A 17,611-nucleotide genomic window follows, 5' to 3' on the forward strand; every position below is an offset into this window, starting at 1 on the left:
AAATGTTGGTTCCTCGTCCTGGAGGTCAGGGATCCAACTACATTTCTGGAGAATCGCTGTTGAACTGATCTAAATTGATCAACACTATACTTTCCAGTAGTTTCAAACATTTGTCCCCTTGGGATCCAGCATTTCTTAATCCTTCTATCTGTCACTCCAAGGGTCTGGCTTCTCTTCTTGTCAAGAAGATCCCTCAAATCTATCACGTTTACATTAATAAAAGCTTAGAGGGAAATGGATCATCATCTACCACCATGAACTCTAGTTTGTCAAGAAACTTCAATACTCCCTTGTTAATTCTGCCCTGCAAAATATTCTTGAAAGCCCAACAAAACTTAGTGGCATGATTATATCAGTTATAATACTTACAATATTCTTGACCCTTCAGCTCTTCTTTGGATTACACTTTGTGATCTGGTGAAAAAGTGATGAATTTTTCTTTTACCAGAAATTCAAAAGCTTCATCAGTCTTTGATACATCAAAATTGTATTGCATTCCTTGGGGAGTTGGGGGCGGGGCTACTTTTCTTCTCTAGTTCTGTCAGTTTCTTTTTTAGTAGAGGAATTGTACATGAACCAACCAGTCAGATCTCAACCAATGTAACATCCTCAACCTCCTGATAATAAGACCCCATAGTAGTTTTCTTTTTGTATGAATCCTCCCATAACAGACCTTCTGCATATCCATCAACTTTGGCAGCCAACTCAAAGAAATTCCTGAACTTCATGTTTTGGAATTTCTTCCTCAATTCAAAATCCAAACCATTTTGTGCCATCTTCATGAACTCGGTCTCAGGTAAGAACACATTGTATCTATTTTTCATATTTTTGAGCCTATCGATAAACGACTCCACAAATTCTCATTTCTTTTGAGTGCTTCTAGAAAAATCAGCAATACATACCTTTGGTTTTGTTCTATAAAATTGAGTGTGAAATTTTTTTCCTATTTCTTGCCAATTCAACACTAAATTTCTAGTGAGTGAAGCATACCAAGAAAATGGTGTCCCATGTGTGAGAGAATTTTGGAATAATCGCAAACTTAAGTTGGTAAAGTCCTCCAAGTTGGCTAGCTCCCCGCACCGGATAGTAAATCTGGCTATGTGTTCCATGCTGAACTGGCCATCCTCTCCAGAAAATAGGTTGAGATAATGAACTCTATAATCCCTTGGATACGGGTTATTCATGTCTATGTATTCTGGTAGGGTTTTTGGAACTCTGGGAGGCCTATTTGCCCCAAGGCCATCCCGTATAGCTCTTGAATAGTTTCTCTCACCAATTCTAGAACAATAACGTGGATGTTCCGAGCTGGGAATGGGTAATGATAATAATTTGCCCCCCGAGCTTGAAACCCTGTGTTAAAACCACCAACATTACCTCTTGGGAAGCCCCCCGTCCACTCCTTGATAATCTATGTGTGACATGTCATCATAAGCTCCTGGTTGGTACAAAGGATTTGTCGCTCTGTACACTTGAGTAACAGGTTGTTTCGAGCTCCCCACTCCATGAGCAGAAAATATGGCTAGGCTCCCCCCCTAAGGTCTCTTCTTTCCTATGAGGTGTGTATATCTCTTCTTTGGCTGATTTGGGAGAGTGAAATCTGGGCAGTGGGGATCAACAGCTCTTGAGTTTCCTACTCCCTGTTCAAATTCATGGACTTTATTGCTTTATTTTTCACTTGCATTCTGCTCTTTATTGTTTGACTGATTTGGTTTATCCAAGACTATTTTCAATCAATCAGACATAGCCTTGGACAGTGCTTGTGATATATCTTCAATTTTCATCGTAATCAACTCTTCAACCAAACGGTTTGAAATATGATCATATACCTTTGGAATACATCTTGTATGCAAATCCAACTCCCAGATCGACTCTTCAGCAACATGTTCTGTCAGTGGAGCTTGAAACTCTTCTTGGTTTGGTAGAGACTCCTCATGCCCTTGGTTGACGATTTCTTTCCTTCTTGGCGGCATAATGGTGTCACTCTAGGCGTGCCAAAAATTGTTTGCACAATAGTTTGATTCACGAGCGTGTCAGGTACACATATGCACCAATTTATGTAAAATTGATATATATATTAAAAAATCTAATTCCAAAAAAACAACGATTGTGGATACTAAATTTTACCGTCCATTATAATATCCTAAACAAATATTATTCCATAAACAAAGAAAACTAGAGAAACACTACTGGAAATTGAGAGACTAATTCCTAACATGATCTATATTTTCAATAAAATGTAGAAATTCACAAAATATTGACATATACTAAATAATGTTGCTGAAATATAAAAGAAGATGACTTGAACTACTGAAATCTGGAATGAAAACGATTGAATAAAGCTATGATAATTCTGCTGGGAGTTTGCTAGAATTTGTGCGAGAGATTGTGTGTGTATTGTTTTGGCCGATGTCCTTTTTTTCTTCTCTCTACTATGTGGTTTTTTTTCCAATTTCTCCATGACTCACGATCTGTCCATGTTTCTTTCTCATGATCTCCTCGTATCTATACATCATTTGATATATTCAAATCAATTTTGAATTAATGAGCTTTTTTATTTTATCTACTTCTTTTATTCCTCTTCCTTGGCTTGCTTAAGTTTTGGGCCTAAATAAGAAGATAACCCCAACAGAAATGTATTACTTATGTTTTATTTCATCTTTTCACAAAATTTGTTGCATTTATTGAAGAAATAAAATCGAAAACCGGAAGATTCTCATCCATGGGAGTTTTAATTCATACGTCCATCAATTTAGATCCCTGATTTCTATGGTCTAATATGTCATTTTTTGAATTATCTTAAATCTATAAAAATTAACAAACATAATAAATACTTATTTATTTCATTACACACGACACGGTCGCTAGTTTTTAGAAAGACTACAACATTTACGTGTGAGAAGATACTCCGTGAATTTGTCTAGGTATCCATCATGTATCTCTCGCTCACCAAGAACTGCACTTGCTTCCTTTGCTTTGTCCCTAAATTTCTGCCCAACATCTTCAACCATCACCATTCTTATACACTGCGCTACCGAATCTCTTGTGAACGATCCGTCTTCGTCGTTACGTTGTATTTCCATACCTATCTGCTTTTCCTCTAAAATCCTAGCGTTCATCCACAGATCCCCCAACAATGGTAGCATAACCAGGGGTAAGCCGTACATGAGCGCCTCGAACGTCGAAGTGGTTCCACAGTGAGTCAAGAATGCACCAACCGAATCATGCTTAAGTATCTTCACCTGTGGTGCCCAATCTATCCAAACAAGCCCTCGTCCCTTTACTCTCTCCTCGAATCCCTCGGGTAGGTGTATCTTGTCCCTCCTTGACAACGCCGGCCTTCGGAAAACCCAAAGGAAAGGAACTTGAGATAGTTCGAGCCCGTGAGCTAGTTCGTCGAGTTGATCTTGATTCGGCGTTACTTCTGTTCCAAATGCAATGTACAGAACAGAGCCTTTGGTTTGTTTATCGAGCCACTCTTTGATTGAAATCCACGACGTTTCGGAATCATCTTCCTTGGTTTCTTGTACATGGGGTGGCAAGAATCCGATTGGGATCACTTCTTGTGGATAAAGATTAGGCAGCAGATTGAACCACTCGGTGTCAAACTCATTGCAGTGTCGCATTATTATTGCATCAGATTTCAACAACGCAACGCCCGCCCGATACCCATCGGCGAAGCCCGAACCGTTGGGTTCGCTTAAACTAAGGATTTCTTTGGCTTCGTGGTATTTCCATGCCACCTTGGTATGAAATGTGACCCATTCTGGAGCAAACATGAAGTCTTCTGGCCTCCTCCTGCCCTCGAACCCATTTATAAAACCCTCGGCTTTCCCCAACCAAGCCAAGGCCCAAGCTTGGACAATCCAAAACATGACTCGCAAAATACCAAGATCGGTCGCAATCTGAGGCAGCCAATGAGCAGAAAAATCGTAAACAACGGCGTCTGCCCGGGAATTCGTCAGAAACAGAGCCACAGCAGGCTCCATCAAGTCGTGAGCTTTTTTCAGAAAGTCAACCTCTTCATTTCCGACATCCATTGTGGCCTCTGCGTTCTCCGGGAGTCCTTCAACTAGGGGTAATGGGATTTTGACGAAAGTTATGGAAGATGCTACATTTGGACGGAGTTTTGGGAGGCGATCGATATTTCGTGGGGTAGAAATGAAGGAGATTTTGTGACCCTTTCGAGCTATGGCTTGGGAGAGCTCGAAGAACGGAATGATGTGCCCAAAAGCCAGCCATGGGAACATCACAATGTGTAGCTTCCGATCATCAGCCATTGTTGAACTTGAGGTTTGCTTTCGATCGCTAGCTTGTGGATGCAGCACTAGTACTCCAACATTATCCGTCCCGGTGAGACAATCACGCGGTTTAATATGACATTATGTTTTTTTGAAGATCGTGCATTAAAAAAGAAACTATCAATCATTCAGCGTATATAAAAATCAATCAAATCTTTGGGGAAGACAAAAAAACAAGATTTGATGATATATATTAAATATTATAATAATAACAATAAATACACTGTATAAATATCATAATATTTTATTATTATTTAATAAAATTTTGTATTGAATTTATTATGAAATTTTGATATATAAAATTTTGTTTTGAATTTTTAATATATTGAGAATTGTTGTATAATTTAGTTATAGACATGGAATTACTCCAAACATATAATTAATTAGTTAATATATAATTGTTTGAGTATCATTTTATCGTATCGAAGACGCAGTGTAAGTTTCAAATTTTAGTTTCGACGCTCGATAATTTTCTTGAGCGTCGTATAAACTTAAAAATCCATAGTATTTTTAGAATTATTACATTCTTGTAGATAACTTTGGACATCAAATTATTCAGGATTTTCAAAGAAGATACTACTTCTTGTATATCTTTTCAAACGGATTTATTTCCTTTGATCGTCAAATTAAGTTCACGATCAGAGACTGTGTTTCTTATTTAGATTGCACTAGAAATCTCTAACAATTTTCACGTTGAAAATATGACATCTGAATTTCAGAAATTAGGAGTCGGTGCGGGGGCAACGGGGTGCATGTATGGAATAACACAGCCGAATTTTTTTGTTAAAAAATTGAAGTGGCCGAGAGTTGTATTGACAGAGGAGGATAGGTTTAGCTGTGTATTTTGTGTTATCTTAGTATTATTCTTTTTGATCTTTGATAACATATTTATTAAAAATATACAAGTTTTATGTTACTAAAATTCTAATCACAGTATCATTAAGACTCTTACTTCACATTAACTAAAATTATGATATTATCATTAAGCAAAAATTTGTGTGAGACGATCTCATGAGTCGTATTTTGTGAGACGGATCTCTTATTTGGGTCATCCATGAAAAAATATTACTTTTTATGCTAAAAGTATTACTTTTATTGTGAACATCGGCAGGGTTGACCTGTCTCACAGATAAAGATTCGTGAGATCGTCTCACAAGAGATCTACTCTTATCATTATATCATGTATTAAGCAAATTTTGATAATGTATGATATATTTATCTTATATACTTATCTTTATAAACACATCTGCAACCATTGATATATTGAGATAAGCATATGAATTCAATAATAACCTGATAAATCTTTGAGTAATAATAGTGATATGATATGTGCAGCTGATAAAACACATTTTCAAAATACACATGTCATACTCTGATCAGAGATTCCTTGTATCATTAACTAATCAGATCACATAGGATATCTTCATCCATAGGCAAACGGTGAATCCCCGACTACAACGTATTTGCTCATAGGTATTTAAAAAATACACTCAACCTCGTCACATGATGATTCTCAATGGAGTCGGTAAACGGATCAAAGTACACGCTAGTACGTAGATCCTCTACACATTATCGAGTCAAAAGACTAATGGTGTACAACCATAACTACAGATTATCACACTCGACAAGTGATAACGACTTGAACAGTCCAGGAGAGGGTTGTTCAATGCATGATCATATGATAACTCATCTGTATGAAAGAGCATCTTTATGCCCTTATCAATGAAACATGAAGTTTACATCACAATTTTTAGTCTCAAACTCAAACGACTATTATCCTTATTTTAGGTTGCTGATTCGACTAGGAATCTGTTTAAAATATGTGGTACACTTTCTAATGAGCTTCATGAGTTTACGTTGAGAGGCAGACATCATGTGACCTATTATATATTTGAAGATTTATCAATGTAGCTTTTATAGGTATACAGATAAAGTAAATGTTATAATATGATAAATATATAAAAATTATTGGAATAAAGATTGTTTTTACATTGTAGTTAATAAAGCTCAAGCCACAAATTGGCTCGCTAGATACCTACTCTAACGATCTCTCGCTTGCTCTATAGCCGACTGTCCAAATATCTTAGACCCACTATGATGTGATTCTTCGACCACGAAAAGAAAACGCACTCGAAAACGAAGTCATATCCTCGATTCGATGAGACAAAGAAACGGCTGTGTTGTCTCGATCTTTTTGAACAAGTAAGGTTGTAATATTCACCTCTAAATCACAAAGAATTTAGCAACAAATATTAACGAGATAAACTATCAAAATTCAAAAAAACCTTCAAAAAACTCGTTTTTGACAATCCGAGTGAAGAACAATCAACAAACGCCACAAAGTAATAAACTTTGATAAATATGTTTTAAGAAACACGCAAAGGTGTATGCAAAGCCAAGCTTTGAAATCGAGAGAAAAACACACAAAATGTATTAAAACTCAAGAATAATTATTCTAACTCGTGTTTACAATGGTTATATAATAAAATACTAGAGAGTTTTGAGTACCGAGGATGTGGAGTTAGATAGTTCCATAAGTTATGTTGAGCATCTAGTTCAAATTCTTGATCGCAAATAAAATCAAATCAAGAACAAGACGATTCCTTTGGTCATGGTGCAGTGGACTAGGCATGGGAGAGAAGAAGCTACATGAAAGTTAGAGGCTAGAATGCGTCAAGAGTGACCACACTTGTTTGAAAATATGATGAATAATTCCACGTACTCAGATTTTTCTATATAGTATCGGTGGTAAACGTTTTAACCACTTTGTGGATTACTGTTGTGTATGCTATATTTCGAGGACGAAATTATTTTTTAGGAGGGGAGAAATGTGAGAACCCAATTTAATTATTCAATATTTGGTAAGAATTAGAAATAATTATTTTAAAGTGCTAAATTAAAATAATTAAGCCAAAACAATTTAATTGAGTGTTAAAAATATGTATTAAAAAATATTAAAATTATAGACGATATTAAAATACATATCGGAGTTTTTTAGCACTCAGGAGTTGTAAATTTTTTGACCGGGTCACATTTAGCATTTTTGCTAAATATTAAATAATAAATATCATGTATATATTTATATATGTGTTATTAGTATATATTTGGATAAGAAGGAAACTCATTCCCCCAAGCCCAGCCTCACGTTTCTCTTTTCCTGCGCTCTTTTCCTGCGCCTTGCTTCCTCACTAAACCTCCAGCTTATTGCTTGCCATTTTTCTTGGTTCGTTAGGGTGTTTAGTTTCTTGCTTCATTTCAGTTCATAGGAAGCTTTTGAAGGTAATATCTAAGCCTTGGTTTCAATTTTGTTCGCAGAAGTAGATTTTAGGTTTTGTTACGAGTTGTAGCCTTTGCTTCGGATGTTCGGGTTTATGTGTGTTGTGCACTAAGAATCTCGACTTGTGGTTCAAATAAAACTTATAGATTTATTTGTTAGCTTTCTATAGCCGCTAGAAAAATGGAGTTGTAGAGCTATGTGTTCTCTTCGTAATGAGACAAGAATCGTTAAATTCCATTACGAATTGAAATAGTTATGCTTGTTTTACTGAAACTGCTCAGTTACAGACTTCTGCCCATGAATTGCGTGAGTAGTAGCGTGTTCTTGTTAATTTTGGGATTAATATACTGAAATTCTGAAAATGGTTTCTTCTAGAAAAACTTATATATTTGAGTTGTCTTTCATTTCCAATTGGCGGATATTGATTTGAGTCAATATTGAGTTAGATATGGATTTTATACTCATAAGTGTTGAACATGAATCTGTTACAAAATTTATTTTTTATGGTTTCTGGTTTTGGGCCATTTTTAGTGTCAAGATGATCGAATTTATTTCTGATGTCTTCCGATGAAATATGGGATTTTGAGTTACGGGATATCAAGATGATCGAATTTGTTTCTGGCACATGTGGCCACAATTGTTGCCATTGTTTCTTTAGATAGTGTTTGATATTCGAGATTATTTGGTATCCAACATGCATTGCGATGTGTAGGGCCGAGGGCATATTTGACACATCACACCTTTGTAATTTATTTGATCTTCATACCAGGTTTGACCTCCGTCCCTCAGGGATGCTATGTTTTGTTCTGTGATTCCATAGCAGGTTTTACAGGTGGTTCTGATGCAGCTGGTAGAGCGTATGTCAGTGGAGCCCAGTAATTCGGTTTGAGTTGGGAGTCTCCAAATATTTATACAATATATTGAATTATTTTCCGAACAGATGCCTCGTGTATTTGTAAAGTTGTATTCTTGAATGTTGGATCTTATTTGGTGTGATCGAGCATGGCCGACTTTGCATGCGATTGGTATTCTGTTTGGTTTATTGGACTCTATTTTCGAGTATAAATGTTTTGTTGTGTTGTTTTGATTTTTTTGATATGTCTTATTTATGGAGAGGTCATACCAAAATTTCTGTAAGCCCAAAATGGAAGATTTATTACTCGTTTTCACTGTTTACGCTTATAAATCCTGGTCGTTTATAATTAAAAATTAATCAGGAGCACGGGCCCTCACAAAATAACTTGCTAATTGTGAAACCAGACCTTTGAAAAGTCTATTGTAGTTGTTTATTACCTTCCCTTACACCAACTATCAACATAAACATTGTCAACCGCTCTTCATCCATGACAGATCTCATTGGTTTAAGGCCATAATTGGTGACCAATAATGCACATAAGCATATTTCTTATGCATCCTAAAATTATCGTGACATCGACGAGGATGTCTTTTCAAAATAAACATAAAAAAGCTCATCGGAGTATGGTCAAAATATAAATATTGAATTAGAACACGACAAGGTTTCTTGAATTTTGATATTAATTGTACGATCGAGTGTTTGTCGGTTTACCAAAAATGATAGTTGATGGTAGCGGTGCAAGTCAAATCTTTTTTAAACTGTACAATAGCTCAAACACCACGTTTCGATTACTCTAAAAAAAACAATTATTACAGCAACAACGTACCGAAAATACAAGTAAATATGAATGATTGAAGATTATATATATATATATATATATATATATATATATATATATATATATATATATATATATATATATATATATATATATATATATATGTTGTGAAAAAGTAAAAATTTATGGTAAAAAGTAAAAAATTTATGGTAACAACGTGAAATTTTTACTTTTTCACAACATATATATATATATATATATATATATATATATATATATATATATGTTGTGAAAAAGTAAAAATTTATGGTAAAAAGTAAAAATCTCAAACACTCAAAATTTACCAAACTACACACTTTATAATATTTTTTTCTCTACTCAATTGTGATTTTCTTCACAAATGAGAGATCTATTTATAGGAAATCTTTACACATAATCCAAAAATAAAATACATCATTACCTACATCATCACACACTATTTTTCAACATTCAACACCTATTTTTCAACATTCAACATTCACATTTTCAACACAAATATTTTTCACATTTTAAATAATATTTCAACACTCCCCCTTGTGATGATGATCATGATACGATGATGTCTTCATTACGTGTTTTGTACTGCCTCGTTAAAAACCTTACTTGGAAAAACCCATTGGGATAAAAACCATAGTAAGGGAAAAAGAGTGCAGTCACGTAAACTCCCCCTGATGTTGACATGAACAATTCTTCACAAATTTCGTAGATTGCGCATCCCAATATTATATATGTGCTTTCTGAATATTGACGTAGGAAGTGCCTTTGTGAAGAGATCTGATGAGTTTTCACTTGATTGAATGTGACGAACATCAATACATTTATTCTTCTCAAGCTCCTTGGTGAATGCGAAGAACTTAGGAGGAATATGTTTAGTTCTGTCGCTTTTTATGTATCCTTCTTTCATTTGAGCAACACATGCAGCATTATCTTCATATAGTATCACAGGTTTCTCATCGAATGATAATCCGCATGAGATTTGGATATGTTGGGTCATTGATTTTAACCACACACATTCACGACTTGCTTCATGTAGTGCAATAATCTCAGCATGATTTGATGAAGTAGTTATGAGCGTTTGTTTCTGTGAACGCCAAGAAATTGCAGTGCCTCCACGAGTAAATACATATCCAGTTTGGGAACGTGCCTTGTGTGGATCAGATAAGTATCCAGCATCAGCATAACCAATCATACTTGAATTAGCATCTTTTGAATACAAAAGTCCCAAGTCTGTCGTTCCTCGTAAATAACGGAATATATGTTTAATTCCGTTCCAGTGTCTCTTTGTTGGATATGTGCTAAATCTTGCCAACAGATTCACGGCAAAAGATATATCAGGCCTTGTACAATTTGTAAGGTACATAAGGGCACCGATGGCACTTAGATATGGTACTTCTGGACCAAGAATATCTTCATCATCTTCACATGGACGGAATGGATCCTTTTCTATGTTTAATGATCTAACAACCATTGGAGTACTTAAAGGATTTGCTTTATCCATATTAAAACGTTTAAGGATCTTTTCTGTATAATTTGTCTGGTGAACAAACATTCAACATTCTTTTTGTTCAATTTGTAAACCTAGACAATACTTGGTTTTTCCAAGATCCTTCATTTCAAATTCTTCCTTCAAGTATGACACAACTTCTTGAATTTCCTTATTCGTTCCAATGATGTTTAAATCATCAACATATGCAGCAATAATTACACATCCGGATGTTGTTTTCTTAATGAAAACACAAGGGCATATTGAATTATTTATATATCCCTTTTTCATCAAGTGATCACTTAGTCGATTATACCACATTCGACCTGATTGTTTTAACCCATATAATGATCTTTGTAATTTCACAGAATAACATTCCCTGGGTTTTGAACTTTGTGCTTCAGGCATCTTAAATCCTTCAGGGATTTTCATATATATATTACTATCAAGTGATCCATATAAGTAAGCTGTAACAACATCCATAAGACGCATTTCTAAATTTTCAGATACCGCCAAGCTAATCAAATACCGAAACGTAATTGCATCCATCACGGGAGAATACGTTTCTTCATAATCAATTCCAGGCCTTTGAGAAAAACCTTGTGCAACAAGTCGAGCTTTATATCTTACTATTTCATTTTTCTCATTTCGCTTTCGAATAAAAACCCATTTGTATCCAACAGGTTTTACACCTTCAGGTGTAAGGACTATAGGTCCAAAAACATTACGTTTATTTAGCAAATCCAATTCAACTTGGATAGCATCTTTCCATTTTACCCAATCCTGTCGATTTTTACATTCACCAAAAGATTTTGGTTCATGATCTTCATTATCATTTATGATGTCGATTGCCACATTATAAGAAAATATATCATCAATTTCTTCTATATCTTTTCGGTTCCATATTTTTCCAGTATTAATGTAATTGATAGATATTTCACGATTCTCGTCAGTTTGTGGTTCTGACAGAACATTTTCATCATCATGTGTTTCTTCAGGAACATCATTATCTATTTTGTGATCATCATGTGTTTCTTCAGGAACATCATTCTCTATTTTGTGATCATCGTGTTTCTCTATGAATTTTCTTTTTCGAGGATTTTTATCCTTGGAACCGACTGGCCTTCCACGCTTCAGGCGTTTAATGACATCATGAGTATTTTCAATTTGTTTCTTTGGAATTTCAATTCGAGCAGGGGCATTTGCAGCATGTATATATGATTTAGTTACCCCTTTTGTGTCTGCAAATGCATCTGGTATTTGATTTGCTATTCTTTGCAAGTGTACAATTTGTTGTACATCATTTTCACATTGTTTTGTTCTTGGATCCATATGTAACAATGATGATACATACCACGTAATTTCCTTTTCGGTATGTTTCTGTTCTCCCCCTAACATTGGGAAGATTTCCTCATTAAAATGACAATCAGCAAAACGTGCTGTGAACACGTCGCCTGTCTGAGGTTCAAGATATCGAATGATTGATGGACTATCATAACCGATATAAATTCCAAACTTTCTCTGAGGTCCCATTTTCTTTCGTTGTGGTGGTGCAATAGGCACATACACCATACATCCAAAAATTCTCAGATGAGAAATGTCTGGTTCTTTACCAAATGCAAGCTGCAATGGGGAGTATTTATGAAATGCACTTGGTCTGATACGAATTAATGCAGCAGCATGTAAAATTGCATGTCCCCATATAGAAATATGGAGCTTTGTTTTCATAATCATTGGTCTAGCAATCATTTGCAGACGTTTAATCAATGATTCAGCCAATCCATTCTGTGTATGTACATGAGCAACAGGATGCTCAACAATGATTCCCATAGACATACAATAATCATTGAAAGTCTGGGAAGTAAATTCACCAGCATTATCAAGTCTAATTTTCTTGATTGTATAATCGGGAAATTGATTCCTCAATTTTATTATTTGAGCAAGTAATCTTGCAAATGCAATATTTCGAGTTGACAATAAACATACATGTGACCATCTGCTGGAGGCATCAATCAATACCATAAAGTATCTGAATGGTCCACATGGTGGATGGATTGGTCCACAAATATCACCCTGAATACGTTCAAAAAACATTGGTGATTCAGTTTGGATTTTGGTTGGTGATGGTCTTATAATAAGTTTTCCGAGAGAACATGCTTTACATTGAAACTTATTATTCTGAAAGATCTTCTGGTCTTTCAATGGATGACCATGTGTATTTTCTATAATTCTTCGCATCATTGTTGAACGAGGATGTCCTAATCGATCATGCCAATTGATCAGTATTGAAGAATTATCAACTACCATGTTTGATTCAATTGGACTTATATATGTATAATGCAATCCAGTAGGTAGCATTGGTAGTTTTTCAACTACATATTTCTTTCCTGATTTATATGTGGTAAGACACATATATTTCTCATTCCCTTCATTCATTGTTTGAGTATCATACCCATGGGAATATATATCATTAAAACTCAACAAATTTCTTTTCGATTGTGGTGAATATAAAGCATCATTGATCAAAAATTTTGTACCATTAGGTAACAAAAATTGTGCTTTACCACAACCTTTAATCAAGTCTACAGGACCTGATATTGTATTCACCATTGTTTTTGTTGGTTTTAGTTCCAAGAAATATCTTTTATCTCGGAGGATAGTGTGCGTTGAACCACTATCAGGTATGCAAACTTCATCTTTGTTCATAGTATTTTTCATATTTGAACTTCAAAAAAATATACAATGAAATAAAATTACTGACAATACATTTATAAAAATACAATACAATACATATGCCAAAATATAACACACGATAAAATATTATCATACAATTACATGAAAAATAAAATGTTTTACATATTTATTCCACCCGCAAATTGATCATTGTCTGAGAAATCAATCAGAAAATCTCCAGCATCAAAATGAGTTGAATTACTCAAAGGTTCACTGTTTTCAGCGAAGTTGGTCTCCTTTTCTTTCCCCTTTATTGATTCTTTATAAAGTTTGCAAAGGTGCTCAGGGGCTCGACAAATACGGGACCAATGTCCTGGAGTACCACATCTGAAACAAGAACTTTCAAATCTTTTTGAGTGATTTTCATTTACACTCATGTTCTCTTGATGCCTTTTCGGTGGATGATTTGGGACGTTCCTTTGAGATGAGTTATTGAAGTAACTATCTCGATTATTTTCAAAACCACGGCCGCGTCCACGACCACGACTATTTCCACGTCCCCGACCACGTCCACGACCACGACCTCGATTTCGTCCTCGACCAAAATCTTGTCTATAACTTTGATTTTGGTTGCCAGATTTAAATTCATTTTTGCTTACGACATTTGCTTCAGGAAATGCCGTTGAACCAGTAGGTCGTGCCTGATGATTTCTCATTAATAGCTCGTTATTCTTTTCCGCCACAAGGAGACAGGCGATAAGTTCAGAATATCTAAAAAATCCACGCACTCTATATTGTTGTTGTAGAGTTATATTCGATGCGTGAAAAGTGGAAAATGTTTTCTCAAGCTTTTCCAATTCTGTAATCTCGTGCCCACAAAATTTCAACTGCGAGATTATTCTATATATCGCCGAGTTGTAATCGCTGACTTTTTTAAAGTCTTGGAATCTTAACGTATTCCATTCATCCCTAGCGATCGGAAGTATAACTTCCCTTATATGTTCGAATCTTTCTTTTAATCCCTTCCATAAAGCCATGGGATCTTTTTCAGTCATATATTCACATTTTAATCCATCGTCGAGATGTCGACGCAAAAATATCATGGCTCTTGCCTTTTCTTGTGATGTGCATATGCCATTTTCTTTTATGGTCTCATTTAGACCTAATGACTCAAGATGCATTTCTACATCGAGAGTCCATGGCATATAATTTTTCCCAGTAATGTCAAGAGCGATGAATTCGAGCTTTGTCAAGTTTGCCATGGTGGTACTAAAAATCACGATGCATTTTATTAGTTAATGAATATTACAATACAAAGTAATGGATAAACAACAAGTACAAGTATTCGTAAAAATAAAGAAAACACACGAGGATGATATTCTCCGATAAATACAAGACTCGTGAGTATGATAACTAAAATAATTAAAAATAACCTTGCGAAAGCCATCTTCTTTTTTCTCCGAAAATTTGATGAAGAATAATTTTTAGAGAAGAAGAGAAAGTTGAGGTGATTGAATGAGTTTGAGAGATCATATTTATAGGGCAAAAACTAGCCGTTTTGTTACCGTTTATGACCGTTGGTGAATAAAAGAATAAATGTATGTATTTGTATAATTTTATGGTAATAATATGGTATATATAATATTAAACATGTTTAAATAATTATATATATCATATCATAATATTATAACGACTATCATAATTTATTTTGTTTAAAAACCTTATAGGCTTTTATACTTGTCGTATCCCTTGCCGGGAGTGTGGGATGTCGTCTTAACATCCTCCCAGGATTTATAACAAGTTTATGAAAAATTTATTTTTATTATTTCTAATAATAACATTATATTGTATATTAAATAAATACACAATAAACAAATAACAGTAAAATAAATATAATTACTTTTGTTACCTTTTTCTTCTGTTTGGAGCTTGGAAAAATATGTAGGACTTTTAGAGCTTCGTGCTGATAACGTGTTGTGAAAAAGTAAAAATTTATGGTAAAAAGTAAAAATCTCAAACACTCAAAATTTACCAAACTACACACTTTATAATATTTTTTTCTCTACTCAATTGTGATTTTCTTCACAAATGAGAGATCTATTTATAGGAAATCTTTACACATAATCCAAAAATAAAATACATCATTACCTACATCATCACACACTAATTTTCAATATTCAACACCTATTTTTCAACATTCAACATTCACATTTTCAACACAAATATTTTTCACATTTTAAATAATATTTCAACAATATATATTATATAAAGAGTTGTGTATTGTCCATATCCGGAGTTGGGAGTAGATTCTCGTTTACTTCTTTTTACGTTAAATCTAATCTTCTATTAAAAAGAGTTGTGTATTGTCCATATCCGGAGTTATGCATTGTGACTTGTTTTTAATTTATTGTTCATTATTGTTATTTTTATTTTTTAATCACAATATGTATCCAATTTATTGTCTAATATTATTTGTTATTCATTGAGTTTGAATTTGTGCATTATTATTTTTGGAATCATCTATTTGTAGTCTTAGGGGTGTATTGGTTATAGAATTTTAATGAATTTTATGGAGTTTAAAAGTTTAGAGGTATTCAAACTAGACTTTTATATACTCCATAAAAGTTTATGATATTCAATGTAAACTTTTGTATAATTTTAAAAAGTCATGTATTCAAACTTGACTTTTAAAAACTCTACAAAAATCTATAGGTATTCAAAATATTAATAGACTTTTAATGACTCTATAGAATCCTATTAAGTACAAGAATTATAGCATAAGGTACAACAATAAAATGTTAACAAAAATCTTTGATTCAACCTAAAGATTTGGATGTACATTTAATTGAGAAATCTCCCAAATTCAATACAAACTCTCATTCTTTTATTTTTCCTTTTATTTTTACTTTTAAAAAACATAATTAAAATTTAAATTTTTATTAATTATTATATAACATTTTATTTTTAATTATTTTCTTTAATTTTAGTTAATCTATATCTTAAATTATTGTATAAGCAAATTCATACCGATATTATACCAAAATTTTCGGTATACCGAACCAAAAAAATCTTATATTTTAAAAAAAATTATAATTTATTGTTTAAAATATTATATATTTTAAAATTTTTGTATATTTTTTCGGTATATACCAAAATTTTTAAATTGGATATCGTTACTGTACCGAAAAATTCGGTATTGTTACCGTACCGTACCGAAATCATCGGTATACTTAAAATTCGGTAAAATCAATATTTTTTTTGTTACGGTAATCTCGGTATACCGAAAATTCGATATTTTTTCACACTCCTAATAGGGCTTGTATTGACATGTGCTATATTACACAATTTTCTTTGAAAGAAGTGTCAATTTGATTAATTTCAAATTGAACTAGATAATGAAACTCAATTGTCTTCATCAGCACAAGTTTATGAAGGTGACGACTTTGATCAGTTATTTAATACTCAAAAACAACAACGAGCAAATGCTAATGCATGGAGAGATATCATAGCCAATGGAATGTAGACCGATGTTGATCAAATTGTTAGTAATTATTAGATTTTTTTTTATAAAAGACTACTCATTATTTTGAGTGTTCTTTTAATAAAATTTTATTATGAACTTATAAAATTATTATTCATTAATATGTTGAATTTTCATAATTTGGGTGCATGCACTTCCATTGTCTCATTTTCGGTTTTTGTTTCATGCTACTGTATTCTAAGCAACATTTTTCAAAAAATCGTTTTATGTTTTTTTTTTTCCCATTGTCTCTTCTATATATGAGGTTGTAAGCGGTCATCGTTATGATTAGACATGTCAAAACGGACTGGATGGGCGGTCCATCCCATCATCCACCGCAACTCGCCATTAGGCGGACGGGACGAGGCGGGGCGGGGCGGGCATCTAAATGGACAACTCAGCCCAACCCACCTTGGGCCGCGGGTTAGGCGGGCTGACCAGCTTATTTTTTTTAAGAAAAAAGATGCTACTCAGTATCACATTAAACATAGAAAAAATATATATTTCAGTCAAATAGTTTCACAAAATAATTAAAAACATTGAAATAATAAATTAAGAAAGCATACAACACAATCCATAAAAATTAAAGTACTTAAACCAAACATGAAGAAATTAAACAAATACGATAAAATCAATTCTCATTAAATTCCATTCAATTTCGATCTTCTACATTAGCACATAGATTCA

The 17,611-nt window shown here is 33.7% G+C and overlaps 2 protein-coding genes across 2 annotated transcripts in view; both read right to left on the reverse strand.

The window, feature by feature from the left end:
• Positions 1-2,811: 2,811 nt before the first annotated feature.
• The window catches only part of LOC140808943 (UDP-glycosyltransferase 91C1-like), an 80,935-nt gene continuing 66,135 nt past the window's right edge, over positions 2,812-17,611 (reverse strand). Inside the window, exon 2 of the mRNA XM_073166337.1 lies at positions 2,812-2,861. The gene's annotated coding sequence lies outside the window, so the exon portion shown is untranslated. The remainder of the gene's footprint in view (positions 2,862-17,611) is intronic.
• LOC140809055 (UDP-glycosyltransferase 91C1-like) lies at positions 2,862-4,321 on the reverse strand. The gene has a single exon (XM_073166522.1). It carries the CDS (start codon positions 4,275-4,277, stop codon positions 2,862-2,864), a length of 1,416 nt encoding a protein of 471 aa, XP_073022623.1. The 5' UTR covers positions 4,278-4,321.

The sequence above is a fragment of the Primulina eburnea genome, chromosome 13 (assembly GCF_022965805.1).
Source record: "Primulina eburnea isolate SZY01 chromosome 13, ASM2296580v1, whole genome shotgun sequence".
In the NCBI taxonomy this organism is placed as follows: Eukaryota; Viridiplantae; Streptophyta; class Magnoliopsida; order Lamiales; family Gesneriaceae; genus Primulina; species Primulina eburnea.